This window comes from Epinephelus lanceolatus, chromosome 18 (assembly GCF_041903045.1).
Source record: "Epinephelus lanceolatus isolate andai-2023 chromosome 18, ASM4190304v1, whole genome shotgun sequence".
Taxonomy (NCBI): domain Eukaryota; kingdom Metazoa; phylum Chordata; class Actinopteri; order Perciformes; family Serranidae; genus Epinephelus; species Epinephelus lanceolatus.
The window spans coordinates 39,310,060-39,326,463 of record NC_135751.1 but is presented as its reverse complement, the minus strand read 5'-3'; the positions used below and the strand labels follow the sequence as shown (position 1 = coordinate 39,326,463).

Genomic DNA, 16,404 nt, shown 5'->3' with positions numbered 1-16,404 from the left:
TAAATGAAAGGAGAAAATATCTTCACACGCTAATTAGATGTTTGCTGAAAATAACGAAGAGATGCTGTGAAAAGGAATCTGAAAAAGGATCAGGCTAATTATGGTCACTTGAGTGTTGCATGAGTGGTAAGAGCTGCAATGTTTTGGTTGAGTCACTCAAAGAAATAAGGACTTAATGACTAAAGCTACGACTCTTGAAAATGTGACTTATGTCCAGGTTAAAGCACCCACAAAGTCCTCTCGTACAGGGTGTGCCATTCATAGAGGCTGAAGGAAACAGAAATTCAGTTCTCCGCTAGGTACTATATAACATAAAATTGGTCAGAGACACAAAGCACACAGTCTGAAGCCATGTTAAACAAAAGGGGAAACACAAATATTCCAGTTAGCATGGACACAACAAACATACAATATCCGAACAGAACTGAGACCAGTCACACATTATCTGTGACATATGATTAAACCCAGAGGGAACAGCCACACTGGTCTGTCAGACAGAACATTGGACAGATATCTAAACCTAGCAGACATGGCAGAGGTATAAGAAAATATAAATAAACAGTCTAAATTCAAAGCTCTGGAACACCTACAATCATATCCATATTACACCAGCTTTGCCAGGAATGGTGTACACTGCATTAATTACAGCCTCCATCAGGGTCTTGGTTTTTCATTTTAATTCATCCATAAACAAACCTTAGAACGCCTCCTCAAGTTCAATTAGAAAAAAACAACGATGAATGAACAAAATCTGTCATTCAAAAAAATTCCTTAACCAGATTTAGTTTCCTGTCCTGACTATAGAATTACAAATGTATAAAGCAGGCATCACCAAATGGCACAATGTCGTCCAGACCCAGACCAAGTGACACTTACATCCAGAACCATAAGTAAGTTTTGATAAATTAATGAGAATAAATAATAATCTTTGCAGAGTTTTTCATTTTTTCCCCTGACGGTCAGTGCTATAGACAATGCTCGCAGCTAATTGAGTTAATACAGCAACAGCTTCACTCAAATGAGCCGATCAATTCGACTGTTCACCCTGCAGCATCCTTCGGGGCCAATGCAAAAGTGCCAAAAACTGCAGTTCCTCTAATGGCCACTTGAGGCTGGCTCCAAGAGCGAGTCAGTCCCCATAGACCCCCATGATAAAATGCCCAACTTTACAGCAGAAATAAACATGTTTACAACCTGGTACAAAAATGGTTTTGGTCTCTAAAGCCAACTTTCACGTTCATGACAATTGTATGGGAGGTGAATTCTTATACAACTCAATCATTCAAATGTTATTAAGGCTTAAAGTTACACATAATTAAGGCTGTGTCCGCTTTCAGTGACAGGTTGGTGCCATTCATTGACAACCCCCGACCACAGCAACAACTTTGGTTAGGTAATGTACCGCAGCTGTCACTTTTTCAGTGTGTTTTCAGTTCATGGAGGTTAATCATAACATTTTAGTTGCCTAAAAACCTCCTGTTCACCGTCTGGTTGAACTACAAGACCATCTAAAGAACACAGATGTTCAGTTTTTCCAGTAAGTACATTTGTTTTTGATAGTTTGAAGCCTGTCTATTGGTAGCGAAAATTAGTTTACAGTTAACTGTCAATCACAACTGTAAATGCCATATACTAACCATGCTAGCAGCTAGCATTAGGTTTATCTCCAAATATGGTCACTTTTGGCTTCAAAAATTCAAGATGGCGATGGCCAAAATGCCAGGCTTCAACAATCCAAGAAGAAGACACGAAGTCCCTTCAAACCAAGAATCAGACTACTTGCAGGGCAGATACAGGCACATTTAGCCCTCTTGGAAATAAAGAAAAACATGAGAAATAAATGTAAAAGAAAGAAAGAAAGCTCTGAGCTCAACGTTTAGAGCTTAAAATTCTATTTACACTTTTTCTAAAAGAGGCACTTTGCTTGGAGGAAACTTTAGTAAGTGGACGTCTTTGAGTTTTATTAGTAAATAGCTATGGTGTAGAGCCTCAAAACGAACAAGTGTAGCCACACACCTTACACCCAACATGGCAAACGAGCATGGCAAAAAGGGCGGGGTATGGAAAGTGGCAAGCGGCAAAGACAAGCAGACAGATGAAGATGATGTGCAGCCCGGCAGCAGGATATGAAGTGGAGGAGGAGCTGAATGAGTGAGCATGGGTCCATCTTTGACTCAGAGTACCTGTCCTTTCCTGCTTTGCCAACACAGGGGACTCCCCGCTCTCCTGGCTCCCAGAGTGAGCAGGCTGCGCCTCCTTGTTAGGTTCAAGGGACTCCGCTTTAGGCACGGCTGCGTCCTGGGTGGCCGAGCCGGGGTTAGGGTTGGACATGCAGCTCTCCTCTGCAGCAGGATGGACTGTGGCTGCTGTGGTGTGACACACATACACCGGGCGAACAGCACCAGTGGAGTTATGTTTAACAGAACGTCCTGTAAAGAGCTTTATGTTGCCGTAGAAACATCACTGACACACTTTCACCAAACAACAGCACCAAGAAAACCAGACCTGCTGGTACCAGATCTATTGGGTCTGTTCAGGAGTTACTTTAGGAGAAGTGGCGTGAAAAGAATTAGCGAGAGCGAGACTAATTAAAAAAGTTCTGTATATAAAGTTTACCTTGTGAACTAGCATCTTCCTTGGCCTCAGTGTCTTTGTGCTCTCCGTTGTCGAGCTGCGAGGGGACGTCAGCAGTGTCCTCCGCTGTCTTAACAGAGCCAGTTTCTGGTTCCTGCTTTGCGTCCTCTCCTCGCCTCTTTGCTTCCTGCATCTCCCGCCTGATTTTCAAGCGCTCCATGACCACATCTACAATCAGAAGAAAACATGTTCATTTTTAAAAATCTAACAACGATCAATTACATATCCAAGCATCCATGTAACATTTGAACAAATGGAAGTGCTCTATGTCGACCAACTGCTTTCTGTTTTTTTTTTTTGTTTTTTTTAAAATAATTGTTGACTGCATAAATTTACCTTAAATCCTTTTTTTTAATGTTACTTGATTGAAAGCAGTGAAGTTTCAATTCAAAAAATGTTTGATATGTTTGACTTAAAAATTACTGATTTTATTGACAGTTATTGCAACAGTTGCCTCTGAATTAACTGTGTATTGAATAGTCGTTTCAGCTCGACAAAAATTATTTTAAAGAAGCGTTCCAACCAGCAACTAAATAAAAACATATTCCAATGATTTCAGGCTGCTTTTCAGTTTCAGCAGACTTCTGACTGGTTTATCTGACAAGTTCTATATAAATTAAGAAATATAAAAGCATAGAAATATTGTGAACTTTGTCTAAGACGTCAGCACATCTAGAGTCTATAACTCCACAAGAAAGTTGCTCCCATGCACACAGATACAAGACGGGGCAGATTATCTTTCCTCAGAAGGCCACAATCTCCAGATCTAATCTCCTGTTTCATAACTGCAGTTTTTACTGGGACAGAAAGAGCTGTGTCTCGTCTATCTTAAATTGAGCTGCAACAATTAACCCATTAGCTGTCAAATAATAAATCAATCACCAAATAATTGATAATTGGTTAGAGAATGTTTTCAAGGAAAGAAAGTTAAAATTCTCAGATTTCAGCTTCGTTATATCCACACAGTACTACATGAGACAGATAATATCATGTTCCTCCTCATCATAGAGCTATGGCGTGTAAAAGTGAACCACCACATCACTGCTGATCGCCACACAAGACAATGAATATAAAGGGAAACTTTGCTGATATTGAACCAGCTGTGTGGCATCACAGTGTGTGCAGATGAACTGTGTTCAGCCTGAAAATGAAGGAAATCTGACACAGCTGTGTTGTTGTCGGATCCTGGTCTGAGTCGACCTGATGCTACCTTATGATTGATCAGTCTGCATCCTGGGTTGGGACTTAAGCCTAGTTCACATTACACGATTTCACCGTGATTTTGATGTCGCAGAGGATCTTGAGAGCCACCTTGGGTCAGAGGTGAGTCAGCAGATAGTCTGCCACGACGAGTCCTCATGTGTGAACAAGCCTACGAGCAAGTCGACACGACTGACAAAGAGCATCAGCCAATGAGAGGCGGGATACGTCCCACGTCAGCACGCAGGAGGACGGAAGAAATGTGAGGAGGACAAGCCGCAGGGTTGCCAGGTCTGCTTATTAGCCACGACTTTGGGCTTGTTTTTTTGTAAAGTCACTTACAAATATTGGTAGTTGGGTTGCGTTTTTTTGGGCTTGTTTCTAAAGTGGAGTTGCTTATTTGGGCTTGCTCTCTTAACATCGCCTTTCTCTATATATATATCTGTCGCTTCTTTTGGGCTTGCTTCCATAGCCCTGGTTGCCTGTTTCTCTCCCAAGATCTGGCAACACTGGCAAGCAACAACAACAACAATAATGGCAGCGTCCACAGGATCACGGGGAGCGCGTTGTGTTTGGACCCAGGCCCTGGAGGCAGATGTGATTCAACACTGGGAAGAATATCCATGCCTTTACCATGTGTCGTCTCCAAGTTCAAGTAGTTTGGTGATGTCACCACGTTATCTGGGGCTCTGTCGGCGAGGGCTCAGTGGAGAAATCTTGTGGTGTGCACACACAGGTTGTAACGCAGTTGGCGAGACTCCCGATGACAGAAACACACGTCGCCAGGTATGAACACTCAAAAGATTACGATAGTCTCCGCAACGCAAAATCAGGGTGAAAATCGTGTAATGTGAACTAGGCTTTAGCGAAGGGTCAACTGACAATGAAAATAATGGTTAGTTTGAGCCCTATATGAAAATGAAACAATGCAAAGTGCAGGCAGGACTGTGCTGCAGCAGCACTCAGCTTCTAACGGCTGAAAAATACCAGCAACACCAATAAATCACTTATGATGGCAGAATAAAAGCTGCAAGGGCTTTACAAAAACATCTCTTCTTCCATTAAGGGCAACAGAACACATATTCAGACCTCCAGTTTTCTGACAGGATGCCAGAGGCACGCTCCCCAATAAAACACAGTGCCACGCTGTCATTCTGAGAGCTAAAATCAGGCGGTTCGGTGACAGAGACAGGAAAACTGTTACGAAAAAAGATATGGCAGCCTGTCAAACACAAACGGAAGCTGCTGCTGGCATAGTAATCAAAAGCTTTTTAACCACTCCGTCTCCTCGGAGGGAGGTAGAGGAGGAAAACAGTTGCTTGTTGTCTGAGAGAGCGTGAAGCGGGGGGGAAAGGGAGCACCTAACATTAGCGAGTCAACTGTCATTACAGCAGAGCGCCACAGCCTGAGGAAAGGAACTGTGTTATCTGATGCTTTGGTAAACTGTTTCAGAATGTAACCCTGCAGGACACACACACACACACACACACACACACACACACACACACACACACAGATACATACATTCACTTCACAGCTCCAGTCACGCACACACGCCCTGATCAGTAGCTGTCAGATGAATGATTCACCTGCACCGGCTGCTCACATGAACACAAGTAAATCCTGCTCACATGTACCAGAGTGAGATTACATTACAAGGTTCACATTTATCTCTATTCTGGGGAATGAAGACAACATCAGATCCGTACCGTTGACAGCAGTGAGGTAGGCTTTATTGTTTCCACGGGCTTTGTTGGTGAGGTCCTCTGTGACGTCCATGTGAGCTCGCACTTCCTCTTTCATCTCCTCCAGGGTGGCGTACAGGTCCATCTCCCAGTACTGCTTATCCAGGCTCTCCATCAGCTCCTCCAGCTGCGCCTTGGTGCTGTAGTACCAGATCTTTTTCTTCTCATGCTCCCCGTCCTCCTCGCTGCAGAGTCAGAGCAGGATGCTTGTTAAATATCAGAACAAACCACATCACTTCTTCTTCTATCACTTCACTGCATAGTATTAGTACAATAAGACAAACATACAACACTAATTAATGACATTGCTACTAAACTACTATTACCTTGTAGATTTTTGTAGGTTTTAACTTTAGTTAAAGGGACTGTTCGGATCTTTATGGTGGGGTTGTATGAGGTACAGTAGATGGTGGTAGTTGCAGCCCCAGTTTGGAAAGGTAGGCTGAAGTCAGATCAGAAGCTAAGCAATATACTGCTGTGGATGGGTCAATAACAAATCATATTTTATCCTCATAAAAAGAGCCCCACACACAAGAAGTTTAAGTGTAGTCTAAGAATATTTTTACTGCTTTACCTTGCTGTGAGACAGCGATTTCTGACGGGGAATAGGGCTGGACGATTTGACGATTATGTGCGATATATCGATATATTTTCTTTAAGATATTTTTTAGGGCATTTTGCCTTTAATTGATAGGACAGTCAAGTGTGAAAGGGGGAGAGAGAGAGGGATTGACATGCAGCAAAGGGCCACAGGCTGGAGCCGAACCCGGGCCGCTGTGGCAACAGCCTTGTACATGGGGCGCCTGCTCTACCACTAAGCCACCGACGCCCCATATCGATATATTTTCAAGCAAGATGACGCTGATGTAGATAGAAACGCACCCAGACTCTCCGCACAGCTCCGCCCCACTCACTCACAAGTTCTCCATCAACACCCAGAGACACAGAGCTGCTCCTCTGTTTAACCTGTTCATTAATCTACAGTGAGACATCAGTCTTTAAGTTGCACATGCTACGCTAACATCAGTCTGTGAGATGAATGAAAGCACAGCAGCGGTACACGTGCAGTACAGCGCTGTGCTGCTAGTTTGTGTGTGAGGTGGATCATATGGCATCGTCGTTCCTCTTGGTAGTTGTAGTCTATCTTGTGACACTGAGACAGCACCTGGACGCAGGTGACAGATGTGTTTTAAATAACGCAGCAACAATATATAACGAGGACAAAGTGTCTCTCGCTCCTTCCCTCCCTCGACCTCTCTGTTGATGCTGAACTAAGCTTAAACAAATAAACCTATTTAAATCATTTTCCAGCACTAGATTCATCTGAAAGGCCAACAGATGAAAAACGACTTTTAACTCCACCCACAAAGATTTTTAATTGTTCCAAACTACATTGGATTTAGACCTACTTGATACTTTTATAGTCATGTTATAGTTGGTGCCCTGTGCTGCAAATCTTTAAACCCCTGTAGCTCGTTAACATACAGCCCTGCTATCTATTTTATATCATTTTTCATTTACATGTTTGCAGCTGTTTGTTCTCTTTGCATTTTATTTTGATCACACTGTTTTTATAAAAGTGCTTGTGACGTCTCAAATGTGTCTTTGACTTGCAGCTCAAAACATGTAGTTCATTTTGTAGAAAATACTGAAATATATAGCATGTATCACCAGATGAGAGATCAATTTTTGTGTATATCGCCAAGGCCGAACAGGGAACTGAAGCAGGAATATCACTCTCTCTTTGAAGCCAAACACCAGTGCAAAACCCAGTAATTTTAGCTTGCTGAACGTAAGAGCTGCTGGTCTACTGCTGCCTCTGTCGTTTAGTTTGTTTGTGTTATCATGTGACTTTGGTAAATGCAAACGAACCCTTTGAAATGCCAAAATCACAAAATAAACAAACAAACTAAATGACTGAGGCAGCAGTAGACAACAGCTCCTGTGTTCAGCAAGCTAAAATTACTGGTTTTGTCAATGGAGTCTGGTGGCTGTGACGAGAGTATAGATGGAGAACTGAAGCTGTTAATGGCTTAATGGCCGAGTTGAAGCGGGCTGTCTGACAGAAAGGCAAAACTATGAAAATACTTTAAATATAGCGTACACTTACATTGTTAGAGATACTTTTAGGTACTAAGTATCTCATACAACCCCATTTAAAAAAAAAGAAATAAAAAAGGGAATTATCCCTTTAAAGGAACAGTATCTTTGGATCTTTGGATAATTATTTGGAGTTCTTTAGGTTGGATTAAATCAACAATTCACACAGGTAGGGAGAACCCTATAAAAGCAGTGAGCTGGAAAAAAAAATCAATTTCCATACAAGAATTCGACTGCGGTAATAAGCTGATTCATACATGATGACAGCAGCCATTTGTGAGGAAATTAAGATAATGGGGTTGGAGATAAAACTGAATGTGAAGGACAGGTTACACTGTGGCTCTAATCGACTGCTCATCCTCTCATTAATATTCTCATGGCGTGCAACAGTTTAGCTCAGCCATCAAGGGCCGTTTTTAAAACCCAAATCACAAACATTAAAAGGCTCCATCAGATACTGTCTCATAGTGAATTCAGCCTCTTCATTTAACTTCTGGGTGGGGGTGAGGGAGGAAACACTTCGCTGGCACCAAAGATAAAAGGCTTGGACTGCACGTCTCTTCTATAATCTGCAGTCAAACTGATGCCTAAATTCATGCATGATGGATTCTACGCGCCGCATGATTTTCACTGTAACTTTCAGTTTCACTCTGCAGCTGTTTCGAATTTAAGCGTGGAGCAGCACACACACCCAGCGCCTGGTAATGTGAGATTACCTTTCAGGAAACTGGCTGCTGTTTTGTTTGGATGTGTTTTTTATTTGACTAAATGTGAGGCCTGAGTTTGTCCTATTTATGGTAAATGTGCGCTTTGTTTCACAACAGCAAAAACTTTTGAGATTGAGGTGTTTCATAAGGCTGTTATTGAATATTTACATCAGACAGCTGCTACTTTTTTACTGCTTCATGTTCAAGGTTCCTGCAGTTTAGGGCAAGTTAGAAGTCAGACTTCTTAAATGACACAGAGTGAAATTTAATTTACTCAGGGTTAGCCACAATTTCGGCCAAACATTTTTTGTAATATAAAACTTGACTTTTTTGTCTAATGCTGCAGACAAGGGTAGAACAGAACTGGGAAATATCTGACGTTTGTTGGCAAGTTTTCTTGGCAATTTCGTGTTTCTCACTCCACAAAAAAACACTACAGTGACCACTACCTAGAGGTGGATCTTCCACTCTGAGCACTCTGTCTGAGAGACAAAATATTGCTGCCCTCAGCCCTAGAGTCGTCTCCTTTGGTCTGAATCAGGGACTCATGTTGTTCCAAAGTTGTATAATTGCCTAGAGTTGGTTTGTGTTCTCACGGCAGCATTTACAAGAGGACCAGATCAAATGCCTTGTGTGAGAAAGCTGCTCTTGATTGGCCAGAATTTCCATGTGGGAAAAATCCAGGAAGTAAAGCAAACGTTGAAGAAGAGTACACTTGCAAGATAAATGTGACACTTTCTAATGTCACAATGGAGGGACAACTACGCAGGTTGATTTTAGCGCTGCTCATCGTGGACTATATTGCTGTCATTGTTCATTTTAGTCAAACCATACAGTTTGAAAACGAGGCGCGGCTCCAACTAGAAAACAATGTTTTGATGCATTGGATGTGCTGAATGTGCATATTAAGGCAGTACAGGAGGAGGTGCACATTAATAATCCTCCAGGACTGTAACATGCTCATGTTTAACCCAAACAATGTGTCATGTGACTGCAGTTGCTTCACATCCAGGTCGGAACACCTTCTCACCACAAACCAACCGCACCAGAGTTCCTTTATAACCAGACTGAGACCACCTCTTCAAGAAGGTCTCAGTCCGGTTGTTTTGGTGCACACCTGAGTGTGATCGCTGTGTTCACACCTGCCCAAATGAACCGCACTGAGGGGGTAAACCAACTTGAGTTTGATTGAACCGAACCAAACATGGCAGGTGTGAACGCACTCTCCGCTATCCTGATCTGGTGATGTTACTGAGAGCGACATTTAGTCAAGTCATAATTGTTCAAAAATATGTTACTTTGGGATTTTATGATGTACTTTTAAAAAAGAAATTAAATCATAAAATCTTCCCGGGTCTGAGCATTTGTAAGACTTTTGAAAGATTAATTGAAGCCATTTTAATACTAATTAAGGCCTCTGACTTTTATGGATCCACAGGAAACGAAGGAGTGTGGACATGTGTTCGTGAGCTCTCGGTGGTAGGCCTCGAAAACTGTCTTTATCCTTCTTTAATTTCCTCATAACCTTGAGTTACAAACAGGAAAAGAGACACCAAGTCATCTTTTGTATCACAAGCTACAATTTTCGGATGAAAAAAATGAAGTACAAATACACCTCGGGACCTCACATCACATGCACTCTGGACACCTGTCGGGAACAATGGCGGCTGGGCATGAAGCTAACACGTCCCTCTGTAAACATTTGGAAGCTATCCAGGAAACCAAAGATGACCTCACCAAGCATATAGATAAGAAAACAGCCGACATTCAAACCACACTGATTAAGATAGACATCACTCTCCACGCAGTCGAAACAGGTCCAGGAGATAGAGATATGAGCAGACGCAAAGGACGATGATATTGAAGACAGAGAAACTCATCTAACAGCTCTAGACAAAACTGGTGACCTGGAAAACTGTAGCAGATCGGACATCAGACTATAGAACGTCTCTGAACAGTCAGAAGGTCGTGATGTGGTGGGATATTTGGAAACGCTCATTCCCCAGTTACTGCGCAACAACCACTTCACCTCAACGGTCATTCTGGAGACAGCGCACTGCGTCAGGAAGCAGTCGGACAGACCCACCATTGTCAAATTTCTGAACTTCAAGGATCCACAGGAACCCTGATGACGATGGTGACATGTTTAACACGGAGGCTTGGATCTTTACACCTTTCCAACAGTGCACTGAGGTGGATCACTACTATTTATATATGAATTATTCTGTACCTTGTAAGCTACATTTCTACAAGTAGGTCAAACTGAGTTTCTTAGAATTAACTGGGCGATTTGTCTGAAATCAAAATCACTATGTCGATATGATTCTGTATTGTGACGTTCAATATCAACCGCTTCACACATATTTAAGAAACACCAACAATTAACTGTGCTAGTTTTAGATTACTGTTTGCTTGGAAACTGTAGAAGAGGCTCTGGCAGCTGCTGCCTAACGAGCAAATTAATCACCCTAGCAACCCCGGCCCAGGCTGCCTCCAAAATCAGCATCATGCAGCAGACACTCTCAGTGGTTATTGTAAAGGGTTCAACCTGCTAAACCTCCCCTACTGTGTACATAGATTACTAAAACGTAAGTGGACAGTTCAGTGGACATAAGACGTCTATAGTGATGTTAAGGAAATAGTTTGTGTTAAGTCAGTACCTCAGTTCCTCTTTGTTACTTGGTGGTTTCCTGTGCTTAGCTAAGGTGAGGGGGCCTTGCTAAGGTCAATCCTTCAGCTGCACACAAATTACTAGACGAGAGTCTCTGCTCTTGTATGTTTATTCCCTTATTACTAATTTAAACTTGTATTTGTTGATTCAACACGTTCGTCATGTGTATTACTCTCCTATTTTGGACCACACACCTACACACACAACCTGGCACTGTGGCAGATAGATAGATAAAGCGGTACACAGTTGTGCCGATGTACCTGATGTCTAAAACATTCAGGGAAGTTTGACACCGATCGGCCTCATCATTGAAACCCCTGACAGGTTAAGTGAATAATACTGATCATCACGTTACAATGCAATACTCTGCTGGGAAACCTTGAGTCCTGGCATTCATGTGGACGCCACTTAGAGCACAACACCAACCCCAGTACAGAGTACATCCCATCATAGCAACGACTCTCCCCAACGGCAGTGCCCCCACCCCAAGTTGGACCATGCTCCATGCCACACCGCAAAAATTGCTCAGGAATGTCCCGAGTAATGTGACAAAGAGCTTAAGGCATCAACCTAGCCACCGAATTCCCCAGATCGAGCATCTGTGGGACGTGCCACTACCCCCGTCATAACCCACATGACTCAAGGGATTTGCAACAACGCCCTGGTGTCAGACACCCGCAGAGATCCTGTGATCCTCGACAGGTCAGAGGCCCAACCACAGATCGGACTTGGTTCTGAGCTGTCGAGGCATAGATACAGCACCTTTGGGTACCGACATGTCCCATGGATGCTCAATCAGATTGGGCCTTGAGTTCTTGGTCACATTCCTCAGGTTATTCCTGAGCAATTTTTGCATTGTGGCATAGCGCACTGTCCTGCTGGGGGGCCATTGCCATCAGAGTGTGTTGCCATGCACCCTCTGCTTTGGACAACTTGTTAAAGGGTTGTAAGATGCCATTGTGTTTATTCAAGCTACAGGCTGGATCCCACTGTACTGGTTGTGTTTGTTTTAAATGTATTTGATGATAACATCTGTGCTGAGTTTAGAAAATAAAGCCAAGGTAATTCTGGTGGAGCAGAAAAGCAGCGTGGGTCCTAACTTACACAATAATCCTTCTGTTTAGGAACCAGTACTTCCTCTGGTGGCGGTCGTATCCAATGGGCTCCTGGCGGATGTAGGGCCTGTTCTTCTGTGCCTCTGCCACACAGTCTGTGACACCTGGCACTTTGTGCGCCACACAGATCTCGCACTGCCACTCGTCTTCTGGAACCTCCTCCAGCGGTGGTTTCACACACTCCAGGTGGTAGACCGCTGAGCAGGTCTCACAGCACAGCAGGTCACCCAGGCGGTGGCACACACGACAGTGGTCGTCGTACTGCATGCTGCCGTCGGACATCAGCTCCTCGCGGGCGAGGTTGGTGGTGAGAAACTGGTCCACCAAAAACTGTAAGACCTTTATTTTACTTTCAAGTGGACCATAGGGATACTCATCCACCTCCTGATACGGCAGGACATGGTGGTACTCCCGGTCACTCTCACAGTACGCCCGCAACACCTCAGGCCATGTCATGCCGTCAATAAAGTACAGAGTGGAGTTGACGCTGTCCTTGAGGTCAGCGGGGCCGAAGGTAGTGTTGGAGGAGTCCTCCTCCCGTAGGATGGCCTTCAAGAGGGAAATATGTGTCTCTGCTATTAAAGTGCACTGCTCCTGGCCTACCAGCGCCGCACAGAAGTCCTCAAAGCGAAAGGGGGAGAGACGCAGCACCGTGGTGAAGTTCCGTAGCACCTCGTAGATGGAGGTGGCGTTGAGCAGCTCCTCGTTAGGAACCAGGAGATCCTCAGAGGTGTCAGGAAGCTCAAGAGGAGGAATCTCCTTGTCCTCCAGGATGGGAGTGCGAGGTCGGGGAGCCCGTACTTTTTTCCTCCCTAAAGGACAGACAAATTATATTAGTAAACCATAATGTGATTGCTTTGATTCATAGGCTACAGCAAAGGAAACAGTCACATTTTTAAAACGATCACACTCAGCTGGATATATAGTGCATAAGGGCTTAACAATACGGATTGCCCTGTTGCCTGGGGCAAGTAAAATGCCACTTCAGGCTAGTACCTCTTGCTTCCCGTTCATCTTTGTACAGAGATGCACATGCAAGGTACCAATCAGGCATTTATAAGAAAAATGGCGAGGGGGAAAAACAAAGTTTAAGCACAAGCAGGCATTTCAGTTATCCTGGAAACACAAGTTTAGTTGAGCGGCGTTAGAGGATGCCAATAAAGCTCCTATTAAGCTCCAGCTATGTATTGCTGCAAGTTTGAGAGCTAGGCAGATAAAACGGGAGTCACTTTTTATTTATTTTTTTTTTTAAAGATTATTTTTGAGGGCTTTTTGCCTTTAATGGACAGGACAGTGTGTGAAATGGGGAGACAGAGAGAGAGTGGGGACTGACATGCAGCAAAGGGTCGCAGGCCGGACTTGAACCCGCGACCGCTGCAGTGAGGCAATGCCTCTGTACGTGGGGTGCCGGCGCTATCCACTACCCTACCGACACCCCAAGGGAGTCACTTTTTATGACAGTAACTTTAGTCTTTTGTTGTTACATGAACACTTGAATTGTTATTTTGCTTGTTTTATTGTGTGACTTTGGCATTTAAAAGGGTTCGTTCAGATTCACCAAAGTCACACAATGACACAAACTAATAACAAACTGATCAAAGCAGCAGTAGACCAACAGCTCCTGTGTTCAGTGTGTTAAAATTACTGTTTTTGTCAAAGGAGTCTGGTGGTTTTGACAGGTGCATAGATGGGAAACTAAAGCCGTTAACAGCTTTCACATGGGAACAGGCTGTCTGACGGTAAGATAAAGCGGCAAAAATACTCTCAATATAGCACACAATTAAACTGATATGGATTTTTTTAGGTGGCGAGAACATGCTTTGTTGCAGCTGGTGTCCACAGCTGTACACAGCTTCTGCCTGCTTCTCCAAACTGGGGGTGTGTCGACTGACATCTGCTGTATGTAATACATCATTTACAGAAAAGTGTCCCATACAACCCCACTTCAACAACTCTTAACTATCTGTTTAACGTTAAACCCTGATATTGATTCAGAATATCTGAGTTTCAATACTTGTTTTCTGCAGTATTAATACACCAGTCCCCTACTGTCAATGTTTGCTCCAGTCATTTTACTATTCACTGCTGCTAACCAAGAAAAGTTGTCATGTTATAGCCTTGTTATAATTAACTTTCAATAAAAGTGTACGCCCACAGTGTCAATTTTTCTTCAAGCTACCAAATATTGGTGTTTTTCAAAGTATTTAATCAAAATTAAAAGTTCCAATATGGTAATAACACTTAAGTTATTCATAAATTTGCTTACAGTTTTTGTTATTTTCAAACCTACAGGTGCATTTAATTGCCACATCCATTTAAAGAGACATCACCTAACATTAGTGTGGTGTCAAACTGGAAACAAACTTGCATGTGTCCACCTCCTGCTGAGCTGAGCTAAACACATGGCCGGTGTCACTATTAGCTAAATGAGGCTCCTGCATCTAGGAAAACATTAGCTTCCCCGCTAGCTAATCACACAAATGTCAGTCAAACCACACATTAAAACCCCACTGTCTTTGTGTCTACCGTGAGAGACGTTAGCTGTCATTACGTGGCGAGTTTTTGAGCGACTGATTGCGGGGTTAACTAAGGTGAAAGGTGCCAAGGTGTAAAAATGACAGGCATGCTAGCTATGCTAAGTTAGTTAGCTAGCTAGTTTCTATCTTTGTATCTGTTTCACGATAAAGCAGCTACGATTTCTTTCTCAGCTACAAAGCAGTTAATGTTGAAGGTAGTTATAAGCATGTAGAGTTATAAATACGTGAAGTCAGATTTGAGAAATACAGTAGGCAGCATGAGCTAATTTTACTTGCTAATGTTAGCATGCTAGCAGCTAAGTTATTAACTTAAATGCAGTAGATTGATGGTTCGAGTTGGATGCGTTCAAGGACACTCTTAAAAATACGTGTATTATTTTACAGGTGAGCTTTAAGGTGTGTTGACAGTCGGTGATGGCAACGAGCTGGTGACACAGCTCCCGATTCAATCCACCTGCAGTAGCACTAATGAGCTGACTGCGGCCTGTGTTCATACAGTGTGCATTCTCCATTTTGAACAATAACCTTACTGCTTCCTGCACTGAGCCAAAACAATAACCTGCAGCACCCCGGGGTGCGTTTACAAACCCCTGCAGTGTGTGTGGAGACATTTTGAAAGCCCCGATCACAGTGTGTATTTACCCGGAGTGCTGGCGTGTGTGCTCTGGCTCCTAAAGCTGCTCTCTGTACAGTAGCTGGCATCATCCTCCTCCTCCACCTCCTCCTCCTCGTCCAGCACATCATCTTCGAGGCAATCAGAGTCCTCTTTGAGGGCCTCCTCGTCCTCAGACTGAGGTTCCTCCTCAACAAACTCGTCCTCCTCCGACCTCAGACTGACAGCATCGTCCTCCTCGTCGCTCTCGTGGTCGTCGTACACCACTGTTTTGGACGCAGCCGTCCTCTTCCCTCCACGGCCCCGCTTGCCTCCTCTCCCTCCGCCGCCACCTCTGCCTCGTCCCCTGCCCCGTGTTGACGCGCCGGATCCCGCTTTCCTCTTCCTCGCCGGCTTCGGGGTGTCTCTTGTGGGGCTCTCCGCGTCCTCATCCCCGCTGTCCCTCAGCCTGGGCTTCAGATTCCTCCTGGGTCTCAAGCCTCGGGCCGTAGCTGCGGACGAGTCCTCGGCTTGTAGCGGTTTGGGCGGCCTGCCCCTTTTCCCTCTCATGATAGGCGAAATCTTTTATTTTACTATCCCAATTTTTGCGCTTGTTTCGCCGACACGGACGCGAGCGAAAGCGGCACCGCCACGAAGCTGCGCCGGAGGGGATTCAGACGGTGCAGTGGCCCCGTGGAGCCCCGGTGTCTGCTCGGGTGTGAAAGCTCAAAACGTTAGCCCGGCGTCCCGTTCGGGTTCGCCTAGAGCCGCCATCTTTCTTCTTCTCTGCCTCTCTGGCTGAACAAACAGCAGGCTCGCACCAGAGGAGTCACGTGGTCGCGCGGCTTCCAGCTCAGTGGCAACAATGACCGAAATGACAATTACTCGCAATTAGTGTCATCTTTAGAGTCACACTAACATTTATTTATATTTATTTTTAAGATATAACAGTGCAGTTTGAGCTTTAATGGTGCAGGAGTGTTGCATCACCGCAGCTTCACAGATGGGGACACACAGCAGCAGATAATGTCACACAAACTAGATAAAACCATAACAACGATATCTTACCCAGCACATGTCAACATTACCCTCTGAGGTACATA

General features: G+C 44.0%; 1 protein-coding gene across 4 annotated transcripts in view; it reads right to left on the bottom strand.

Moving 5' to 3' along the window:
• The window catches only part of bptf (bromodomain PHD finger transcription factor), a 39,454-nt gene extending 23,356 nt beyond the window's left edge, over positions 1-16,098 (bottom strand). For 3 of the 4 annotated variants that reach the window (XM_033644481.2, XM_033644483.2, XM_033644482.2), the window contains exons 1-5: positions 15,352-16,098; positions 12,162-12,984; positions 5,544-5,764; positions 2,617-2,802; positions 2,184-2,366 (exon numbers count right to left, since the gene is read on the bottom strand). In XM_033644481.2, the coding sequence (XP_033500372.2) occupies positions 2,184-2,366; positions 2,617-2,802; positions 5,544-5,764; positions 12,162-12,984; positions 15,352-15,871 (1,933 nt within the window). In that variant the 5' untranslated portion in view covers positions 15,872-16,098. The remainder of the gene's footprint in view (positions 1-2,183; positions 2,367-2,616; positions 2,803-5,543; positions 5,765-12,161; positions 12,985-15,351) is intronic. The other variant, XM_033644484.2, reaches the window with a different exon arrangement.
• Positions 16,099-16,404: the final 306 nt, after the last annotated feature.